This window comes from Suillus discolor (genome assembly GCF_016758755.1).
Source record: "Suillus discolor strain FC423 chromosome Unknown F5147scaffold_142, whole genome shotgun sequence".
Classification (NCBI taxonomy): Eukaryota; Fungi; Basidiomycota; class Agaricomycetes; order Boletales; family Suillaceae; genus Suillus; species Suillus discolor.
The window spans coordinates 30,963-49,848 of record NW_024541389.1 but is presented as its reverse complement, the minus strand read 5'-3'; the positions used below and the strand labels follow the sequence as shown (position 1 = coordinate 49,848).

At 46.1% G+C, this 18,886-nt stretch overlaps 10 protein-coding genes across 10 annotated transcripts; 9 read left to right on the top strand and 1 right to left on the bottom strand.

The window, feature by feature from the left end:
* Nucleotides 1-1,469: 1,469 nt before the first annotated feature.
* Nucleotides 1,470-1,967, top strand: F5147DRAFT_553382 (uncharacterized protein; the record flags this gene model as incomplete). Its single annotated transcript, XM_041430442.1, has 1 exon — nucleotides 1,470-1,967. A coding segment is annotated over one exon (498 nt), but the record flags the coding sequence as incomplete, so codon positions are not given.
* Nucleotides 1,968-1,997: 30 nt separating this feature from the next.
* F5147DRAFT_556401 (uncharacterized protein) lies at nucleotides 1,998-2,165 on the top strand (the record flags this gene model as incomplete). Its single annotated transcript, XM_041430515.1, has 1 exon — nucleotides 1,998-2,165. A coding segment is annotated over one exon (168 nt), but the record flags the coding sequence as incomplete, so codon positions are not given.
* Nucleotides 2,166-2,447: 282 nt separating this feature from the next.
* Nucleotides 2,448-2,943, top strand: F5147DRAFT_558462 (uncharacterized protein; the record flags this gene model as incomplete). The annotated part of the gene is made up of 3 exons (XM_041430547.1): nucleotides 2,448-2,513; nucleotides 2,568-2,781; nucleotides 2,846-2,943. Coding segments are annotated over 3 exons (378 nt in total), but the record flags the coding sequence as incomplete, so codon positions are not given.
* Nucleotides 2,944-3,878: 935 nt separating this feature from the next.
* On the top strand, nucleotides 3,879-4,100 carry F5147DRAFT_538623 (uncharacterized protein; the record flags this gene model as incomplete). The annotated part of the gene is made up of 1 exon (XM_041430200.1): nucleotides 3,879-4,100. A coding segment is annotated over one exon (222 nt), but the record flags the coding sequence as incomplete, so codon positions are not given.
* Nucleotides 4,101-4,193: 93 nt separating this feature from the next.
* F5147DRAFT_659159 (uncharacterized protein) lies at nucleotides 4,194-4,834 on the top strand (the record flags this gene model as incomplete). Its single annotated transcript, XM_041434556.1, has 3 exons — nucleotides 4,194-4,252; nucleotides 4,305-4,510; nucleotides 4,581-4,834. The coding sequence occupies 3 exons, from the start codon at nucleotides 4,194-4,196 to the stop codon at nucleotides 4,832-4,834; spliced, it is 519 nt and encodes a 172-aa protein (XP_041284980.1).
* Nucleotides 4,835-6,565: 1,731 nt separating this feature from the next.
* F5147DRAFT_781561 (uncharacterized protein) lies at nucleotides 6,566-7,929 on the top strand (the record flags this gene model as incomplete). The annotated part of the gene is made up of 2 exons (XM_041442664.1): nucleotides 6,566-6,952; nucleotides 7,222-7,929. The coding sequence occupies 2 exons, from the start codon at nucleotides 6,566-6,568 to the stop codon at nucleotides 7,927-7,929; spliced, it is 1,095 nt and encodes a 364-aa protein (XP_041284979.1).
* Nucleotides 7,930-8,452: 523 nt separating this feature from the next.
* F5147DRAFT_791703 (uncharacterized protein) lies at nucleotides 8,453-10,439 on the top strand (the record flags this gene model as incomplete). Its single annotated transcript, XM_041443076.1, has 7 exons — nucleotides 8,453-8,645; nucleotides 8,703-8,974; nucleotides 9,035-9,163; nucleotides 9,337-9,468; nucleotides 9,522-9,635; nucleotides 9,692-10,242; nucleotides 10,291-10,439. 7 exons carry the CDS (start codon nucleotides 8,453-8,455, stop codon nucleotides 10,418-10,420), a joined length of 1,521 nt encoding a protein of 506 aa, XP_041284978.1. The 3' UTR covers nucleotides 10,421-10,439.
* A 3,443-nt stretch (nucleotides 10,440-13,882) lies between these two features.
* On the top strand, nucleotides 13,883-14,393 carry F5147DRAFT_728701 (uncharacterized protein; the record flags this gene model as incomplete). The annotated part of the gene is made up of 3 exons (XM_041439339.1): nucleotides 13,883-14,032; nucleotides 14,094-14,210; nucleotides 14,377-14,393. Coding segments are annotated over exons 1-3 (225 nt in total), but the record flags the coding sequence as incomplete, so codon positions are not given.
* A 286-nt stretch (nucleotides 14,394-14,679) lies between these two features.
* Nucleotides 14,680-15,035, bottom strand: F5147DRAFT_728700 (uncharacterized protein; the record flags this gene model as incomplete). Its single annotated transcript, XM_041439338.1, has 2 exons — nucleotides 14,680-14,807; nucleotides 14,840-15,035. Coding segments are annotated over 2 exons (234 nt in total), but the record flags the coding sequence as incomplete, so codon positions are not given.
* Nucleotides 15,036-17,566: 2,531 nt separating this feature from the next.
* F5147DRAFT_728692 (uncharacterized protein) lies at nucleotides 17,567-18,495 on the top strand. Its single transcript, XM_041439337.1, has 5 exons — nucleotides 17,567-17,661; nucleotides 17,710-17,835; nucleotides 17,891-18,027; nucleotides 18,080-18,173; nucleotides 18,231-18,495. Exons 1-5 carry the CDS (start codon nucleotides 17,613-17,615, stop codon nucleotides 18,482-18,484), a joined length of 660 nt encoding a protein of 219 aa, XP_041284975.1. The 5' UTR covers nucleotides 17,567-17,612; the 3' UTR covers nucleotides 18,485-18,495.
* The last annotated feature ends 391 nt before the right edge of the window (nucleotides 18,496-18,886 follow it).

Genomic DNA, 18,886 nt, shown 5'->3' with positions numbered 1-18,886 from the left:
ATCTGCTTCCCAGCGGATAATTCTGAGGATGCTGACTTGGCTTGCAAATTTGCCGAGTCATGTACCTGCCCAGAGTGGAAGGGTGGCTTTCTAGCAATTGATGGCTCAACTATGAATTTTTTCACCAAACCTGGTTACTTCAGTGTAGGGATTCATTTCTGACTGGGCTTGTAGAGACTGTTTTTACCTTACCTTATGTTGGCACTTTTGTAGCTTACATAAGCAATCAATCTTTTCACCAGTTACCAGTATGAGTCTGAGAGATCAGCAGTTTTCTATCATATTTCCTCTCCTCTGAGCCTTGAGTCTAGTCCAGAAACCCTTTAGGGTCGAATAGCAGCTAGGTTCTGCAAGACCCAACATTTGTTCAGACTCACCATCTGAATTGTTGTACCTTCATCGGTGAGACATTTTATGATAGGACATCTAAATATTCCCTTGGCTGTCAGGTTATTTTTTTTCAATCTTCATGTGCAAAAATTGATTTAATTCTAGGCAGTCATTTTGCCCCATAACCTTCTCATTGTGGATTATTCTCTGGGTCATCCTGGGAGTGTCCATGATGCATTTGCTTTTCGATCTACCCGTCTCTATGAAGAGCATGCTGACCTTCTACCTGATGATCATTGGGTGTGGGCTGACAGTGCATATCCATTGGAGCCATGGTGCATTGCCCCTTTCAAGAAGCCTCGCAATGGGCGGTTGACTAAGGACCAGAAGACATTTAATTATCATCTCTCTAAGGTATTTTTTTTTGAGGTTTATATTTCAGTAAATTGAATTTTTTTAGATCTGTGTTCATGTTGAACACACATTTGCTGTTTTGAAGGGACAGTTCCAGTCCCTTCGAGAGCTCCGGTTCAGAATTCAGGCTGAAAAAGACCTTGAGTTTGCTGTGCAGTGGATCAAGTGTAGTGATATGCAGGGGTATGGGTAACCCGTGGGTTTTTGGAGGGTTTTTTGGAGGGTATGGGTAGGGGTACAGGAATTTGAACCCGTGGGAAACCCGTACCTGCAGCTATGTACCCGTGTACCCTCAGAATTTGAAACTCAATTTATAATAGGGCAATTTCAAATGATGTCTTTATTCAACCTTTACCATGGCAGGTACTACAAAAGCTAAGAATAAAGCTCCTGGCAAAGTCAAGCATACGAAAACATCTACACAAACTGTCTTGCAATCCCACAAGAAATCTGTAGCAACTCGCAAAATCTCTACCTCTGCATCTAGAGCTTCGACACCATCCTCCACTGGAGGATTTTCACGAAGGGCAACAGTTCAAGACTCCGACTCCGACGATGATGATGAACCGAGTCACGTTGGGAGCAGTCTCGATGCTGATGGAGATGTAACAATGGAGGCTGTAGTGGAGGACAGTGAAGAAGAGTCGGCGGCTGAGGATGAAGAGGGTGAAATAAGTGAATCTAGTCCTCGGCGCTGTATTATATGATGCTGAAGGTTGACAGGACGACTTTCGAAAGACTGGACGGCACCCGTTTATGCATTCTTCAGGTCCGCCCCTACCATCGAGTACATTGACGGCCGCCGATGTCACTCGTTCCAATGTGCTGCAACAAATTGTAAGCACAAAACATGGGGGGTGAGGAGATATCTTGATACTGGGGATGCAAAGTCCACAGGAAATATGCGTAAACACGCAAAGAAATGCTGGGGTGCTGAAACTGTCGAATCAGCCGACAAAGCCAAGAATGCAACAGAGGTGTGCGGGACAACGGTCAAAGGGATCCTGGATCCACAAACCATAACGGTTGCCTTTGAGCGTAAAGGGAAAGGGAAAGTGACGTTCTCGCACCGTCAACATATGAAAATGGAATCGTGGGCAGAGATAGTGTGTTGGGTGGCCGAGAGTAAGAGGCCCTTTCAAATTGTCAGTGATTGTGGCTTCCAGAGCTTAATGAAAATGGGAAGACTGGAATATTACATACCTTCACCCACAACAGTATCTCGCGATGTCAAGAAGGTGTTTGCGAATACGGATACCATGATTGAGGCACTCAGTGATTTGATTCCCTCGTTCCCTGGGAATCCCAACTGTGCATGGTGCTTCAACCATGTGATCGCCCTCATAGCAAAAAGTTTGATACATCAATTTGATGTCCCCAAAGGCATGGCAGATGCAGCACTGGACGACACAGAGAGGGAGTTGAGAGATCTTGCCGAGGGTCTTGATATTGAGGATGAGCAGACCAGAGGTGAATGGGAGGGGAAGGAAGATGAACAGCTACACAAGATCACATTCGCACTCCTCCACTCAACAACACTTCTCCTGCCCTTGTGGTTTCAAATGCTCCGGAAGCTCGGCCTACCAGAACAGAAAATGCTGCATGACGTAGCAACACGGTGGAACTCAACCTTTGACATGCTGGCATTCGCAATAGAGTATCAGTTAGCCATTGACAGTGTTACAGCAGACAAAAGTGCAAACCTGCGCAAGTTTGAGTTGGATAAGGATGAGTGGATCATTGCTGGACAGCTCCACAGCACGTTGAAGGTGCATGCATTTCTATTTTTAGGATTGATGCTGCATGTTCTCATTACGACTTAGATATTCAAAGACGCAACATTATTTTTCTCTCGTTCCACTCCCAGTCTTGCGACTGTGATCCCTGCAATGGATCACATTGACGAAATGCTCACCAACCACTCCCTTAATCATGATTATGAACTATCAATTTGTGCTGCCCTAGGGATCGCCAAGAAAACACTCAACCGCTATTACAACGCTACAGATCAATCTGAAGTATATCGTATTGCTATGGGTACGAAGTCTTTTTCTTTCAGAATGGTTATAACTACTAATATAATAATGCTATCTATTGACAGTGTTACATCCCCAACACAAACTTAAATATTTCGAGCGTGCTGGCTGGGAGCGCGCCTGGATTGATACTGCAGAGGAGATTGTGAGGGATGTCTTCAATCAGTCCTATTCCACACTACGTGCATCTGGTGCACATGAGGATATACCTGCACCTGTAAATGAGCAGACCAAGGTATGTTTTGTTTAAGCGCTTTTGATACTGCTGGTGTGTAACTGATCTTCTATACTAGGTACTTAATATATTTGACGATCTGCCCTCCCTTGCTGCTTTGCGTGCTGCAGAAATGCTCGACAAAGTTTCACGCTACCTCAGCACCGATCCAGAGCAAGCAAGGGATGTCCTTCTCTGGTGGCATGAGCGAAAATCAGTATACCCTTGTCTATCCTGCATGGCGCTCGACTACTTGTCGATTCCCGGTGAGCTACTAACTTATACTATGGCAATGGTGTTGTCTTACTAATGACATCAGCAATGTCAACTGATGTTGAGCATGTTTTCAGTCCGGGCCGCCTCATTTTGTCTCATGTTCATAACTGGTTATCTGCACAGTCAACACATGCTCTACTCTGTCTCGGAAACTGGAGTCTGATGGGCTATGTGAAGAACAAGGACATTACTGCTGTCACAATTCTACCAGAGGTTGCAGGAGACGATGAGGAGCTTGAAGAAGGCTGGGACATCATAGATTAATTTTTTCAATTTGTTTCATGCTAGTAGCGGCTCGAATAATTACAGACTTGTGCTTAGTGTCATTGGTGTACCCGCGGGTTACCCGCTGCGGATACGGGTATGGGTACACCCAAGGGTATGAATATCTGACCCATGAAAAAACCCCTACCCCTGGTACAGGTACGGGTTTTCACGGGTAAGGGTATGGGTATAGTAAAAAATACCCACAGGTTACCCGTGCAGAACACTACTTGTCGACGAATGATGGTGCGGACAAGCAGCTACATGCACTTGGCCGCGCTGTACAATGAACAGAGGTGAGTCCATTCTTTGCATACTTTCACTTTTACTGATAGACTTAGGATGGGTTTATTGTCAGTGATGAGCAGGAGATGATTCCAACATCTAACTTTCGAAGGTCTTTCAGGAAAATATCTGCCAATGACGACGAACTCGCTTGTGGGCTGACGGAGTTGTCACACAAGTATGCAAAACTCGTGCCGAATCCTTTGCGCGCAAAATCCCAAGGACATATGGTGTATTCGGTCCCTCTCATAATCTTCATGGACGACATATCCGGCAATATATCCAAGCAATGGAACAAGCACCATGCAGTGTACATGTCAAACACGAATCTACCTCATGAAATGCTTGAGACAGAGTTTTGCATTTGATTTGTCATGTCATCTCCTCATGCAGCCCCAATGGAGATGATGAGCGCCATGGAAGAATCAATTAGGTACGTGATACTTATAATGTGCTATAGCAAAACATGATGCTGGTGATCATAGGAAAGCTGCAGAATCCGGAGTCTTCACTTGGGACTGCAAGCACGAAGAAGAAGTTATGCTGGAGCTATATGGTCTGTTTCTCGGTGGCAACAATCCCATGCAGGCCGAGGAATGTAGCCAAGCAGGGCTGCATTGCAACTACTTCTGCAGGACATGTGAAGTTGGCAGAACAAAAGAGTACAAAGAGTCAGATGAGGGCTACAAGAGTATCTTCGTGGTATGTAGCATATTCTTGTCCTGCTTGTCACCATGTTGACTGACTGTCCGAGTAACCAGGAAAACATTGCACTCCCGCAGGAACGGCAGAAGAGATTCACACGCAGTTTTCTTCTGTGCTTGCTTTGTGTGCAACAGAAAAGATTAAGAAATCTGTCGCTTCGTCAGGTGTGAAGGACACAATAACTGGTTACATTCTCGAGACAGTCATTGAGCTGGGGAAGAAACTTCGCAAATGGGGTGCTGGTGTTCAGGCAAAGCCAGAGGCTGAAGTCAAGGCTATCCTAGAGAAGCAACTCGAAGACCTCCTGTGAGGGAGCACTCTCGATGACACTGTAGAAACAACAATACTGTGAGGAACAAATGAAGCTCCTGACTGTATCTATAAATGTTGTAAGGTCGCGCATTGCCTAGTCTGCTATACTTGAGAAGACAAGTGTGTTCGACCCTAAAGGGGAAGCGAGTGCAGCAAGGATCTAGTGATATACGCTGAAGCGAAGCGCGAGAAAGCACAGGTGCGCGCAAGGCGTGGGAACACGCGCACATATGCGGAAATGATAGAGAGACTAGACTTAAGTGATAATATGATGTAAGATAAGAGATGTGAGACGCGATGTGCCAAAGAATAGATTTCTACTATGTTCTGCTAAGTAGTAAGTTGGTAGTGCTGTGGTTTAGTGGCAAAGTAAGTAGTGAAAGGTAAGTGAAAAGTGAAGTCCTCATAGTATGTACTGCTGGCGCTTATATAGTGCGCCTAAGCGCGGTCATGCGGAGTCGAAGCGCTACCGAGTAGGTATGTTAAGATATATATAAGTAAGGGTCCATGATAAAAATAAAGGTGGAACAATATGCAGTTGAGAGAAATGGAAATATACGCACTAGAGAACTTGGTGGACAGTGGATGGATGCATCTGGATGGCTGGCGCTATAGGGCGCTCAAGCGCGGGAAAGCGCACGTGCATATACATCGTGAAGCACGGGAAGTCACACACACATGGCGCGCATTGTGCGGGAAAGCTGTGCCTCATATAGGGATAGCTGTGGATAGCACACAGAGTGGTGCTGCGAGTTCATGCAATGTACTCCCTAGTGAAAACTGCCATATCACACCATGAGAGGCATGATTCTCTACAACGCCATCAATCCGTTACTGGGCATGGAAGGTAACATTTATGTCCTCGTTTTCAGCTTTACATTGACCTTTTGTCAGGATTTAATGTTCATCAGGACACGCCGACAGAAATTCTACATATGGTTCTACTGGGAGTCATCAAGTACTTTTGGGGTCAATCTGTTTATCTTCTCAAGAAGGCAAAACTACTAGATGTTTTTCAAGTGCGTCTCGACTCTATCAAGAAGGCTGGGCTCAATGCTCCATGTCTCAACGCTGAGTATATCTGTCATTATAAGGGTGGGCTCATAGGGAAACACTTCAAAAGTTTGGCACAAGTCATGCCCTTTCTCATTCAAGACTTACTGCCGAGAACAGTACTTGATGGCTGGACATGTATTGGTGAGCTCGTTGTGTATGTTTGGCACACAGAGATAGATGATATAGAGTATGATCGCGCTCTGACACTGCTGCACCAATGCTGATTGAATCATAGACGAAGCTTTCCCAGACAATTGAGGATGTCCTCAATGTCACAGCAAAATGTGCACCAAGCATTCTCATCTCAAAGCCGAAATTCCACTTTTTGGTCCATCTTCCCGCATACATTCGACACTTTGGACCAGCCATTCTCTTTTCCACTGAATGATACGAGTCGTTCAATTACGTGTTCCGGCTGGCATGTATACATAGCAATTGACAAGGTCCAAGCCAGGATACATGCAAAGTATTTGCGAGGCAAGATATCATCAAACATATCGCGACCGGTGGTTACTGGTTTGATAGTGTTAGGAAAAAGTGGATTCGGGCAGGTGACACAGTTTTGAACTACCTTGACAAGCATCCAGAGCAAGCACGGCTTTTAGGAATTCATATATGAGAACCTCCTGTGACAGGTAATGTGTTCATTGAATACCGAGCATCGTGGATTGTAATGTCTATTACTCAAGGAACCGGTCAACTCAAGAAAGTAACTATCAACGATGGACGGCCTGCAGCAGCAAAACCTGTGATGTGGACAGCAATGCATTGCACCACGCTCAAGCTCTCACAACCTGTCTGTAATGCTCAATACCACGAAGGTGTCTCGTTGATTCTTGGCAATGGCAAGAAAGCATCCTTGGAAGGCCATATTATTTTCAACGACCCTTCAACATCCCACACAGCCATTGGGTGCATTCGCGAGATTTTGATTTTGAACTCTAACAAAGCTGTGAACCATGTCGCTGTTCAGAAATTTGCTTTTGGACCTGTTTTGCATCCTTCGCTTCACCTCCCCACTCTCAAGCTCACAGAACATGAGGTTGTTATTAGCCCACAAGTAAGTTTGAACACGATCCTTCAATCGAGCTTATTGACATGCTCATGCAGTGAATCTAGGAAATCATTTGTATAGTAAACATCCAGCATGACTGTGTCAAATCACAGTGCACAGACACTGGTCAATGTCACCTTCATCAAGAGTGAACCGAGACCACATGTACGAAGTCCATCATTCAGCAAAAATCCTCACTGTTCTACTTGCTCAATGCTTACTCAATTCACAACTATGCCCAAATTTGATCTGTCATTCCTCTGTCACTTCACGAGACATCATTGAGGGTCGATAATGCAACAGAGGTTCATTTAGTGGCAGCTCGTCAAATCCAGGAGAAGAAAGCAGCCAAGAAATCAGGTGAAACACCAGATACTGAGCTTTCGAGCGCATTGCGCGATGCCATAGCTGATGTTCCTGCAGTATTTGACCGTCCAGCAGCGAAACAAACCAAGAAAATGCAGAAAGCAAAAGACAAGGCACCTCTGCCGCAGCCGGGTCCACGACAACCCACAATCACACAGGCAGCCGCGTCTTCGAGTTCTCATCTCCCAGCACCCATGCCTTCTCATCTCCCATCACTACATCTGCCTGCTACTGTACCTTCACAGATGCAGCATTCCCTCGTACCCCCATATAGCGCTCCCCATTTACATAACTCTTTGCAGTCACCCCCAATGGTATTGACGCAGCAATCATCTCCCACACTCGGTCCACCTAGACCTCTCCCTTCTCATCCTTGGCCATCAAACTCACCTTCCATGGTGCCGCCAATGTATCCTGGGCAATATGGTGTCCCACCATATCAGTACTCTTTGGGGCCAGCTCTTCCAAATCCCTCATACCCTCCCCCCCCCTCCACCCTCCCTTCACCCCCCCATTCACAACAACTGCCATATGGACTTCCCTTGCAACCTTCCGTGCCAGTGATGACCTCACACATCTGGCACCCTCAGGCTCCACAGTCCAATAGATGGTACTAGACAGAACTCCCCATTTGAAATTTTTCCTCTAGTGTTCTTCAACAGGTTCGTGTGTTTGTCCTTGAAATTTTTCCTCCAGCATTCTTCAATAGGTTCGCGTGTTTGTCCTTGAAATTTTTCCTCCAGTGTTCTTCAATAGGTTCATGTGTTTGTCCTTGAAATTTTTCCTCCAGTGTTCTTTGACAGGTTTGCATGTTTGTCTTTGAAATTTTTCCTCCAGCATTCTTTGATAGGTTTGCATGTTTATCTTTGAAGTTTTTCCTCCAGTGTTCTTCGACAGGTTCGCGTGTTTGTCTTTAAAATTTTTCCTACTTCATCACACCTTACATTACAATATATCAATACCAGTATCTTCCAGTCTGCCCAGAGGACAGAGGCCTGAATTTTCATAGACACTCCAACATCATCCAAATAAACTTAAATTTTCATTTTCTGGATGTCAACTTTCGGAGTGATATGGATTCTATTTATAATATCAAACTTCAAGCAAGGGCAGCCGCTGTGGCCTTTGGCATTTGCGACAATGTTCCAACATGGTTATCATCTGCACATACCTTCTGGCAGCAACCAACGCCCAAGATCACCTTCACGAGCAGAGCAATTGCTGAAGCCACAGTCGAACCCAGGAACTTTGGGGGCAAGATCCATAGGAAGGAGTACTACACCTGACCCTGGCAGCGGAAGCTCATCCAACTATCTGTCTGCTGGAGGGCATGGTAGGTCCTCGTATATAAGATCTAATTTGACTTGCTAATGTACTTCATACTGCACAGATACTTCCTGTTCCCCAAACCATCAATCTACAACTCCAAGCGGTGATGGCCCAGTGGTACCTGGCCTTGAAGTCCAGCCCCCCTGTAGTCCAACATCATCGTTGGATGAGCCAATCAGCACCGCAGTTCGTCGACGCAGGAATAGTGGAACTTTCAACCATGGGGATCCTATGAAGCTTACACCCCAACGAACAAAACACTTGAAGACATATGCCAAGAAGATATGCGAAGACAATGATGTCCCTACCAGAGACGTCATGTGTTTCATCGATGTAAGAAAATTTTGTCAAACCATTGGCATTGTTGTGTTGGCTGACTCTGGCTTGATGCAGTCTGGCAACATCTTCTTTATGATCATAGACCTGAAAATTACTCTTATCAAACTTTGCAAGGTAAATAGGGCGAAGAGAATGCAGGAATTGAAGGATGCCTTAGAATCGAAGGACTTCGAGGTGACAATGGTACTTTTCATTCTGCATTATTCTAGACTAACTTGGACTGGAAGAATGGGCTATATAACCGTTTATTTGCATGTATGCTGTCACCAAATATCACAGCATATGTTACTGATACTCAGCATCATATAATGGTATGGCTTTGAAGTCTATTGTTCAGCACCGCCAAATTGTTTCAGGACTTCATTACCACTCATTCCGATGTCTTCAAAATCCCTCCTGGAATGCTTGAGGATGTCAAACTCAGAGCTCAGTTGGGCAAATCGGTCACAAAGCTACTTACAGGCATTCAGAGTGTCATCAAGAATGCCGTATGTCTCACTACTTTGTTGATGTACTCTCACTTATGATCATTGCTGTGTAGCTCACCGCATCAGTTGTCAAGCGCACGAGCATCGCTGATGTGACGAGGGCACTTGCATGCAGCGGGTCTGGTATGGAAGTTGACTCTACACATTGGAACAGGATCGCGCTCCTTGTAAGTAATACTACATACATATCTATTAGCATTAACACTCGTTTGTATGGGGACAGTGGCATCTTCTGCAAATTTTTCTCATTGGAGTCAGCGACTACAAAAATGCTTCCATCAACGATTTATTTTCCCCTTACCTTATTCCGTCACTTAAGCAGGATATATGGCGCAAAGTTGAACGTGAACTTGGTGTCAACATTGCACAGCTTGAAGATGACTTGTTTGGCACTAACGATGCGCTTGAGTCTAACGATCAGGCCTCCCCAGACACTCCAACAGGTAATGGTCATGCGCCCAATGCTAGGAGGATTGAGGATGGTGCCAACATGGACAATGAAGAGCTCGAGGACCAAAGTGGAGTGCAGATAGGTGGTGGGGATGCTAATGGAGAGGAAGAGGAATTGAATGGGCTCGGGAACAGTGTCAAAACTGCCGCAGTCTTACTAGATGATCCAATGGACTCCGGATTTGGACTGGTTGAAGGTACTCCAGCACAGTACACCAATACCATCAGATTCTGGAACTTTGTCGACCACTTGCTCTTAGTCATGCGCCAAATATCTAAGGAAGCCTCCTTGATTCCCACCGAGCAAGAGAAGGAGTTGCAGAAGTGCATTTTTGTTGGCTCATGCAGTTATTGACACTGATGTTCGGCTAGGTTGTTCATTGAAATATTCCAAGCTGATCTCGCCGAGTTTCCTGGTGGCAAGAAGGTCTCGAAGTTAATTTCAAGGACGAATCCTCGTTGGCAGACTACTATTCAGACCAAGCTTATTTGGACCACCTAATATTTCCATTCATTTTCACCGCTCCTGTACTGCCACATCCCTCATTTTAATCATACCTGTCATCATTTGGTACAAGAATAATATGTGCTTTCTATGATCTCTCAATGGCGCAAATATCAGTGCAAAAATATTCAGGTAGTACTGCTACAGCATGTTGATGGGTGTGCACTCTACATATGCTCAAGTGTCATATCTATGCCGGAATTATATAGCTTGTACATCAGCCAACCAGTATACTACCAATACCTAGGTCTCAGTATAGGATCTATGTTTTCAACCAAGCATAATTTCAGTGCTCAATCTCAGTACATAATGCGCACCCAAAAACAGCTGATGGACCTATACCCTACCAGCATCGCATTCACACTCTTAGTGCTGCCGTGGTCCGGTTCGGTCCGGTTCAGAGGGCCCTGGATGAGAACCGAGAACCGGACCATGGTCCGGTGTAGAAGAGGAATGGGAAGTGGGTGAATATAAGTGGTATGAGAAAACTCAAGTAGTCCTCGGTGAGCGAGATATACGTCGGCCCAAGGGGATTGCTACTGAGAAGGTTCCTCTAGGTGTATAAAACGGAGGGAAACACTGAACCGGGCGCTCGGTCAAGCCTGGTTAGGCACGCGACGATGAGCGAAGCGCGAGCGACATGAGGCGCCGATGAGCGATAGCGGCCGACGATAGATATCGACGCACGACTTATAACGGAAGCGCGCGCTTTAAGCGGAAGCGGTGCGCGTGCGGGTGGTGGAGCGCAGCAACTCTTAATGAGTCAGAATACTAATGGACAGAGTTTCTAGTAGTGTACGGCGGCGGCGCTCGTATTTGTACTTCGATACTTTTGAGTTTTTAGAGGTTAACTTAGACTTATAGTCCAACGATGTGTGGGCAGAAAAAGATACCTATTACACAATTTATGCGCGTCTATATATACTAAGTAATGATAAGCGCTGTCAAGCGCTAAAGTGAACCGAGAAGCGAAGCGGACGCGAGATAATATGTAATAAAGGGTTCATAACGAAAAACATACGAAATATGGCCATAAGCGCCGGAGATATGTTAGAATCAATGAAAATAGAATCGGAATACGCACCGACGAACCGAACAGACATGGAATGGATGGACGGAGGACGTGCGACGGAACCGAGGATGTGCACGCCGATGCGCGACTAAGGAGTGACCGGAGCGCTGGCGCTTGCGAGCGGCCGACAAAGCGCGGGGGCGCGCTGTGTGAGGTATGAGTCGCGCTATGTGAGGAAGTGATAGTAACAATGGGATTTTAGATCCCTGCAAGGCCACAGAGATATTAGTCTCTACACCGGTTCTGCAAAATCTTTGAACCCCGAACCGGACCACAGAGAACCATTCTCTGTGGTCTGGTTCGGTTTTTTTCTGGTCCGAACTCGAACCGAACCCGAAAATTTTCAGTGGTGAGCGCGAAAAAAAATACATTGAAATACTACTTTACACATCGAGTAGCTACTCCAATGACATAGCTACATACCCATCTCTGCCTCTGTAGTTGCTGAAGATGCTGACATGCCGGGAGGAATGTGAAAGTAGGAAGTGAGGACGGTGCAGTTCTTGGCAATGAAGGCTGCACGCTGGACGTTTAGACAGAGGATGGCATCATTTCAGAACAGCGAGACAACACCTGCACATCCTGAGTGAGAGACGGCGGGTTAGAAACATGAAAAAAAAACGATTGTAAAAAGGACTCACTAAGACACTGCGAACGGCAGGCAACAACTTTAATCAGCATGGCTTGAGCTCGATGGAAGATCGACACGCTGCGAACGGCAGACAACGACTTCAATTAGCATGGCTCGAGTTGAAGGACGATCAACACACTTATTCACTGCAAACGGTGGGCAACAACTTGGATCAGCATGGCTCAAGCTCGAACAAGGATCGACACTCACAAACTGCGAATGGTGGGCAACAATTTGGATCAGCATGGTTCGAAAATCTTGTGAGACAGGTGTCCTGTGATAGTTAAAAAAAATGAGAGTTTGATTGATTAGTACTTACCTTTAAAAAGGCTAAAAGTAGCCTGATTAATCAATGGTGCAAATCCCGAAGACAACAGTTTGACGTGGAGACCGAAGTTGTCACAGTCGAAGTCGAAGTCGATAACGGTTCGGAATGGTTCGGCAGGGCCGAACCAGAACGGGACCGTTGGGGAAGACCTAGAACCGAGAACTGTTTTCCGGTCCGGTTCTGGCTGGTGTGAGAACCGTGGACCGAACCGCGGAGAACCGGACCAAAAGTCCGGTTCGAACCATGGTTCTGGACCGGACCGCGGCAGCACTACACACTCTGGCGTCACCAATGTTATGTCAGCCTATGAATCCATCAAATTGTATTATTTAATTATATATAATACACGTGACGAAAGTTGATGCGTGGAGATCATGTCAACATAGGACTGATAACCCTATTTTTGGAAATAAATGCTATGAATTTTCCGATTGGCCGTGTAGCTTGAGTGATATGTCACATCCCTTGACCTAATTAGGGTGTAAAAGTGCCGGTTCCACTAGCGAGGCCAAGTTTTGAAAAACACGTACTGCAATCTCATATGCAACACACTGTAAATCAAACACGGTCTAGCATTTCCAACTTGAGCCGTTGAATTTATCATTTCTAAGATTCTGTAAATTAATTACGTGCGGAAATAATACCAAGCTGAAAATCGTTTATTATTACATAAACACATTGTTTGACCTGGCCGCCAACAAACTTACATCTTACTTAGCTGATGCTGGTACTCCGAGGAATCTCAAACATAATTCACTGACGCATTCCAACTATCCTGCTTGTGGTCGGACCCTTGGCAAATGTGACACGTCCACCAGTGACGCTTCGACAACACGGTATAGAGACTTAAGCCTAAGTACCTAACCTTCGGCCATCGCGATCCATCCTTCCATTGTAGATCGGCGAAACTTGATGACTGCAAGAGATGCTGGCAATCATGACACTATGTTTGAATTTCTATTTATGCATGACCCAGCTACGACGTGGCGGCTACTCACAAACTACCAAACGTTACTTGCTAATGACGATGAAGTTTCTGTGGCGGACTCATTCGCATCAGTCCGAACTGAGCAATTCATTTGGACGTTCCGTGTACTTACGAGGTTAGCCTTATCCCCTCGTGATTTTTCCCCTCGTGGCGATTCCCCTCGTGGTTCTTTCAGCATGATCATCGTGCTGAACGCCACAGAACTCGTCATTACATGGACAACGCGGCAGTGTTTTAGTGGTTAGAGTGATTGCTCGTCATGGCTGTTTTCTCTATTCTGTTCATCGGTCACTGGGTCTTGGTCTAAATTCCCATGTTGGCTGTATCGTGGCGGTACTACACCCGACAGCTCATCGCCAAGGTCTGCTATAGCTGGCCACGGTCTGGATATGTGTACGATCTTTTGTGGAGGAGGCTAAAATGGAGCGGCCCTGCGAGAATGTATAAAAGATTCCCTCAGATTTTCAGTGTGAATCATCACTCTCATACATCCCTGACCATGCAACTTTCTGTGCTCCTAAGCGCGCTTATATCTTTCGTCATTCTTGCTACAGCGTCACCCACGCCTGGAGCCATCTCGAAACGTTCCTGTGAGTGTTCATGATCATCAGCAGTATTATATTCACTCATATGCCATAATGCACCACTCAGTCGAGGGAAACACGCTTGACACGAACTTTGGACGCGATCTCCTAGTAGAGAGCAAGGAGCGCAAGGAACTTGAGTCACGCATCGCTTACGACGACGACGACTTCCCAAGCACTGGAGGTGGGGTAACTTATTTGCTATTTACTCATTTACTCATGGTACCTTTTGTACAGGCAAGAAGCGCAGGGAACTTGCGACACACCTCGCTTACTCCGACGACGACGTCACTGGAGGTGGGGTAACTTATTTGCTATTTACTCATTTACTCATGGTACCTTTTGTACAGGCAAGGAGTGCGATGAATCGGGGTGAGGGTATCTACAAACACCTCAATAGGATAGAAATGTAAATTTATTTAGTCTCCCCTAGCAAGAACATGTAGAAAGAGGACAGGTTCCTTCTTCATCATGAAGTGCATCATATCAGACACTCAACAGAGAATAAAAGACGAGAGGAGGTACGGTGCAGGACTGTTCTACCCTGGATTAAGATCGAACGATTGAGGAATGCCCTGCTTCCTATGTAGCAGAGAATTCGAAACTTTGAAACAAACCGCATGCTGATAAATTGCATCTAGATCGTACGGAATACACCAAAAAACCTCTTAACAAACACAGATCCACCTAGGCACACTCTTCGACACGACATCCCTCAAGCCCATCTGCGTCCCGTCCAAGTTTCAAATTGTGCATGACCATGCTCCAAGAGCACCTCGACCTTCATGACGCTCGCCCACTTGGGAGCTGCACTCTTCGCGAGCTTAAGAAGCGTTTCTGCAGGTTTGCACGCCATGTCCACAACCACGCCGTTCACAGTCGCGTCAAACAACGCCAACGGAAGAAGTACAGATCCCGGGCTAGTACTATTAGTATTTGTTACGGTCGCTGGAACGGTGGATACGATGACATTTGGTGCAGGTCCTTCAGCAGGCCAAGCATCAAGCACCTCGATCAGCTTGATGGGGATGTCGAGGAATGCTTCGATGAGCACCTGCCCCTTGCTTATAGTCCGGTTGAGCGGGTAGGTGCGTTGAACCCCCAGGGACTAAAGCGCAATGATGGCGGCTCTGGCGGTTCGTCCTGCGCCGATGACGAGGGCGGCAGCAAGCGCACCAATAGATAGCGCACGAGAGCGAATGGATTCACGAATGCCGAGCCAGTCGGTGTTGTCACCGCGGAGGATGCGGTTTCCTCCTTCGATGACCGGTATGGCCCATGGTATTTACAGCCCAGATAGCTTTAGTGGTTGGCGAAAGCTTGTCAAGAAGGGGAATGACGTCGGGTTTGAAGAAAATGGTAACTGAGGCGCTTCCGAAGCCAGGAGCAGCCAAGGTGGCTTTGGAGTTTTGCACCGACTCATCAGCTGTTACTCAAAACTTAAAAGTGTGGGAGAGCCTGAGGACCTCAAATTTAGCGTTATGAAGAGTCAGGGACATGGAATGAGTTGTGTGATTTCCGAACAAGAAGTAGCGTCTCGCAGGAAGCTGAGATCTGACTGGTCGACCTCGGACCACCCCATGATGTTTGTTAATCCCAATGATCAGTTTCGCACCCCGCTGCAAGTGACATTGTCATTATCGTAACGGTGCTTGCGCACAGTCCCCGACTCCTGATTCCGGCCTGCTCGTTCTCAAAATGACATGCACTGCAACGTGTCATCGTACTTCAAGTTCAGGATATATATCGACGTGCTGTGAAGTCTGTAGTGTCTCACAATTAAAGGACCAGGCTGAAGACGACATTGAATGAGCCAAGGACCAACCTATTCGATTGCTTCAGGAAATTCCTTATCGCGGTGAAAACGAAAAAAAAAACAGATGTAGAACTGCCGTCGCTTTGCCGAAAATTGTAGAGCACTCAGCAGATGATAATAAAGTTCAGATTCTGTCCAAGTGCACAGCTTTGCCCATCGGTGATGCAATGCATGGGAATTCGTTTGTGTTCGTCGTTCGACAAAGCCCTCCTCCACTAACGTGGGAGTCGGGGACAAATTCCTCTTAGGCAAATAAAACAGCAAAAGAAGATTAATCATTGAAAATCTTAGGAATTATTGAAAATTTTCTCGATTTCAAGGGCAGAGTACTCGAGCAGTCCCAAAAAAAACAACTGTACTGGTTGACTCCGAACTGGGTATTGCACCATGGCATCAACCGTGATAACAAAGACACACTGTCGCAACATGCCGCTCGGGCTGCCAGCTCAATTTTCAACCGGCTAGGGTGGCAGCATGCAAATCAATTCTCCATCCTAAGGGGTGCAGGTGAGTCATATGGTTAAATCCTGGTTGCACAGCGACCTGTTCATACTTACGCCACCATAGTCACAAACCAGGTTATCGCAGCAAGCCTCGTCTATTATGCATAATTGCCCTTGCTCAAACATGCACCGACAAACATAGATGTTGTCAAAGCAACAACAACGGCGACAGGGGAGAAACGCATCTTCTGTACGAGGTGATATGGGATCCTGAGGAGTGAATAGGATGATATCTAAGGATGGGGGAACACTGTAGGTGACAACCAGCTCTTATATCCTACGTATGCTTATGGGCACGATTTGGCAGATCTAACTACCATCGGATGATTCTGCATAAGTAGTACTCGAAGTCCAATTGCCCGAGTCCGTCCGCTCGTTCCCTCTTGTCCTATTACGAAAGAAAATCACCACGGCAACACACATTCATGTACTGAACTACGAGTGAACGAGGCGGAAAAGGGTGACAAAGTTGGCGGCGATTATTGATGGAAGAAGACCTCTGCATGGACACTTTCAGTCAGCAGCTTGACACCAGGACATCCTAGGAACGATTGCTCACACATCAAGAACTTCTTCGTGATTTCTGTGACGGCCTTGATCATCAAATTCAGTTTCATGATTATAAAATCTTTACATTCTCGAACAAAACGGTTCATCATTCCTTCGGCTTGCAGACAATTGTCTCAGTTGGCGTCTAGCGTTACATCAACTATACGATAACTTCGGGGAGCGTAACGTTTTGAATAGCCGCCACTTCGGCAGTACGCAGCCACTTCCGAATCGAAAGGAAGCGTTTGTATCAAATAGACGCGTCAACTCTGACGCTATCTGGTACTCTCTCTGCTGGCATCAACCACGTGTGTTGAGGCATAGCTGGTTATGAAGTGCCAAGCCACCCCGGGCCGTGCGCGTGATTCATGCATCATGATTCATCCACATCCATACAATCTACGCTACGTATGAGATGACCATGTGCAGCATATTTTCGATAGCCCTCATCCCACACGGATTTAAAGGCTAAACTTAAACCCCAACCCCAGCTCTGCCCCCTCTCCCTCGTATTCACTGGCAGTAATAAACGGAGCTACCTCACCCAAAGGTCATGATCAAATATTTCTCGCAGTACTCTCCTATAGATACTGTCGACGACGACGACAAACTAGCAAAAAGGTTCGGTGAAGAATCTCGTCTCAAGTCACATACCCTTCGCCTGTGGTTGTCCCATGGCGTACTTATTTGCACATCGATTCTCTCTTTTGCGTTATGGATGCGTACGCCTTCGACTCAGCTGATCAACGACACACCTAATATATACTGTAAGTGGAAAGATCGCATCGAAGAGTACAGTTTATAACCCATCGTAGCTCCAGCAAATGTTGCTGTCGAGCCCGTATTTATAAGGTTTAACGGATCCCTCGACTTTCCTTCTATCTATCGTGGTCCACCTTCGCCAGAAATTGATGCCGCTTGGAATGGGATAGCTAATAATTGTGCGTTGTTGTCTCGCTATGCTAATTATAAATCGTTCACCTCCGTAAAACCCAGTAACTCAAATGACCCGCGAAGAGATACTCAAAGGAGGTACAAGCGAGGCAGAATTGCCTTGGAAAGCCAGGTATCCGGAAAAAATTGGTGGACAGTACATTGGTTTTATGGAAGCCATCCACCAATTGCATTGCGTGGTAAGCTATACTGCACCGACAATATGCTCATTCTTGGCTCACATTAGTGTAGAACTTCCTTCGCCAAGCCTCTTGGTGGGAGTATTATGGGTCCATTCAAGAACCTGTGTTCCAAACCACCCCAAGAGTAGTTCGTGCGCATATCGGTGAATATTATTTCTGCCTCGAAGCACTATTGCTTATGGAATATCGTTACGGTCCAGATCACTGCATCGAAATGATAAGGCAGAATATTATGTGCCGTGCTGACACGACGATGATCTCATGGTACTGGGTTCAAGGAGAGACGACCCCTTTACCTAACTTCAACACCCGTCATCGATGCAGGAACTTTGACAAAATCTGGGATTGGTCTATCAAGAACTCCATCCACCTCGCTGAAACCGAGGTCGCGCGCTCTCCAGACTCGGTTGACCTCCCAAGACCACAAGGCCATGTGCATGTGCATGAGGAATGAGAAATATCGTAGTGCTTGCTTACTTGCTCACTGCACTTGTTCAAGAATACTATGGGAGGAAAGCAGCTATTGGTTAGAATAACTGTCGCATTATTATAGAGTCTCCCCGCAAAGGGTTGTTGTGTAACACTGAGGTTTATGTATTCCACATGCAAACATTAACATGGCACCAAGTCAGTAGGATAATTCAGAGGATAAAATGATAAACGATTTTGACTGTGAAATTTTGTAACAATTGCGTAAAGAAATAAACTTATGTACTAAGTAAGTCGAAAATCATTGTTAAACATTGTTGGCAACGAACTTACATCTTAACACATTCTGTCGGCGGCCACGAATTCTCAGTATCCGAGGCGTACCATGATGGTTCCTGGCATGGGGTTCACAGCAGAGTCATCAACA

Excerpts from the sequence above, each read along its gene's own strand:
- F5147DRAFT_728692 (XM_041439337.1), top strand. The coding sequence starts at position 17,613 with ATGCGTACGCCTTCGACTCAGCTGATCAACGACACACCTAATATATAC. Across the intron at positions 17,662-17,709 it reads CGACACACCTAATATATACT|CTCCAGCAAATGTTGCTGTC; the intron begins GTAAGTGGAAAG and ends AACCCATCGTAG. Across the intron at positions 18,174-18,230 it reads AGTAGTTCGTGCGCATATCG|ATCACTGCATCGAAATGATA; the intron begins GTGAATATTATT and ends GTTACGGTCCAG.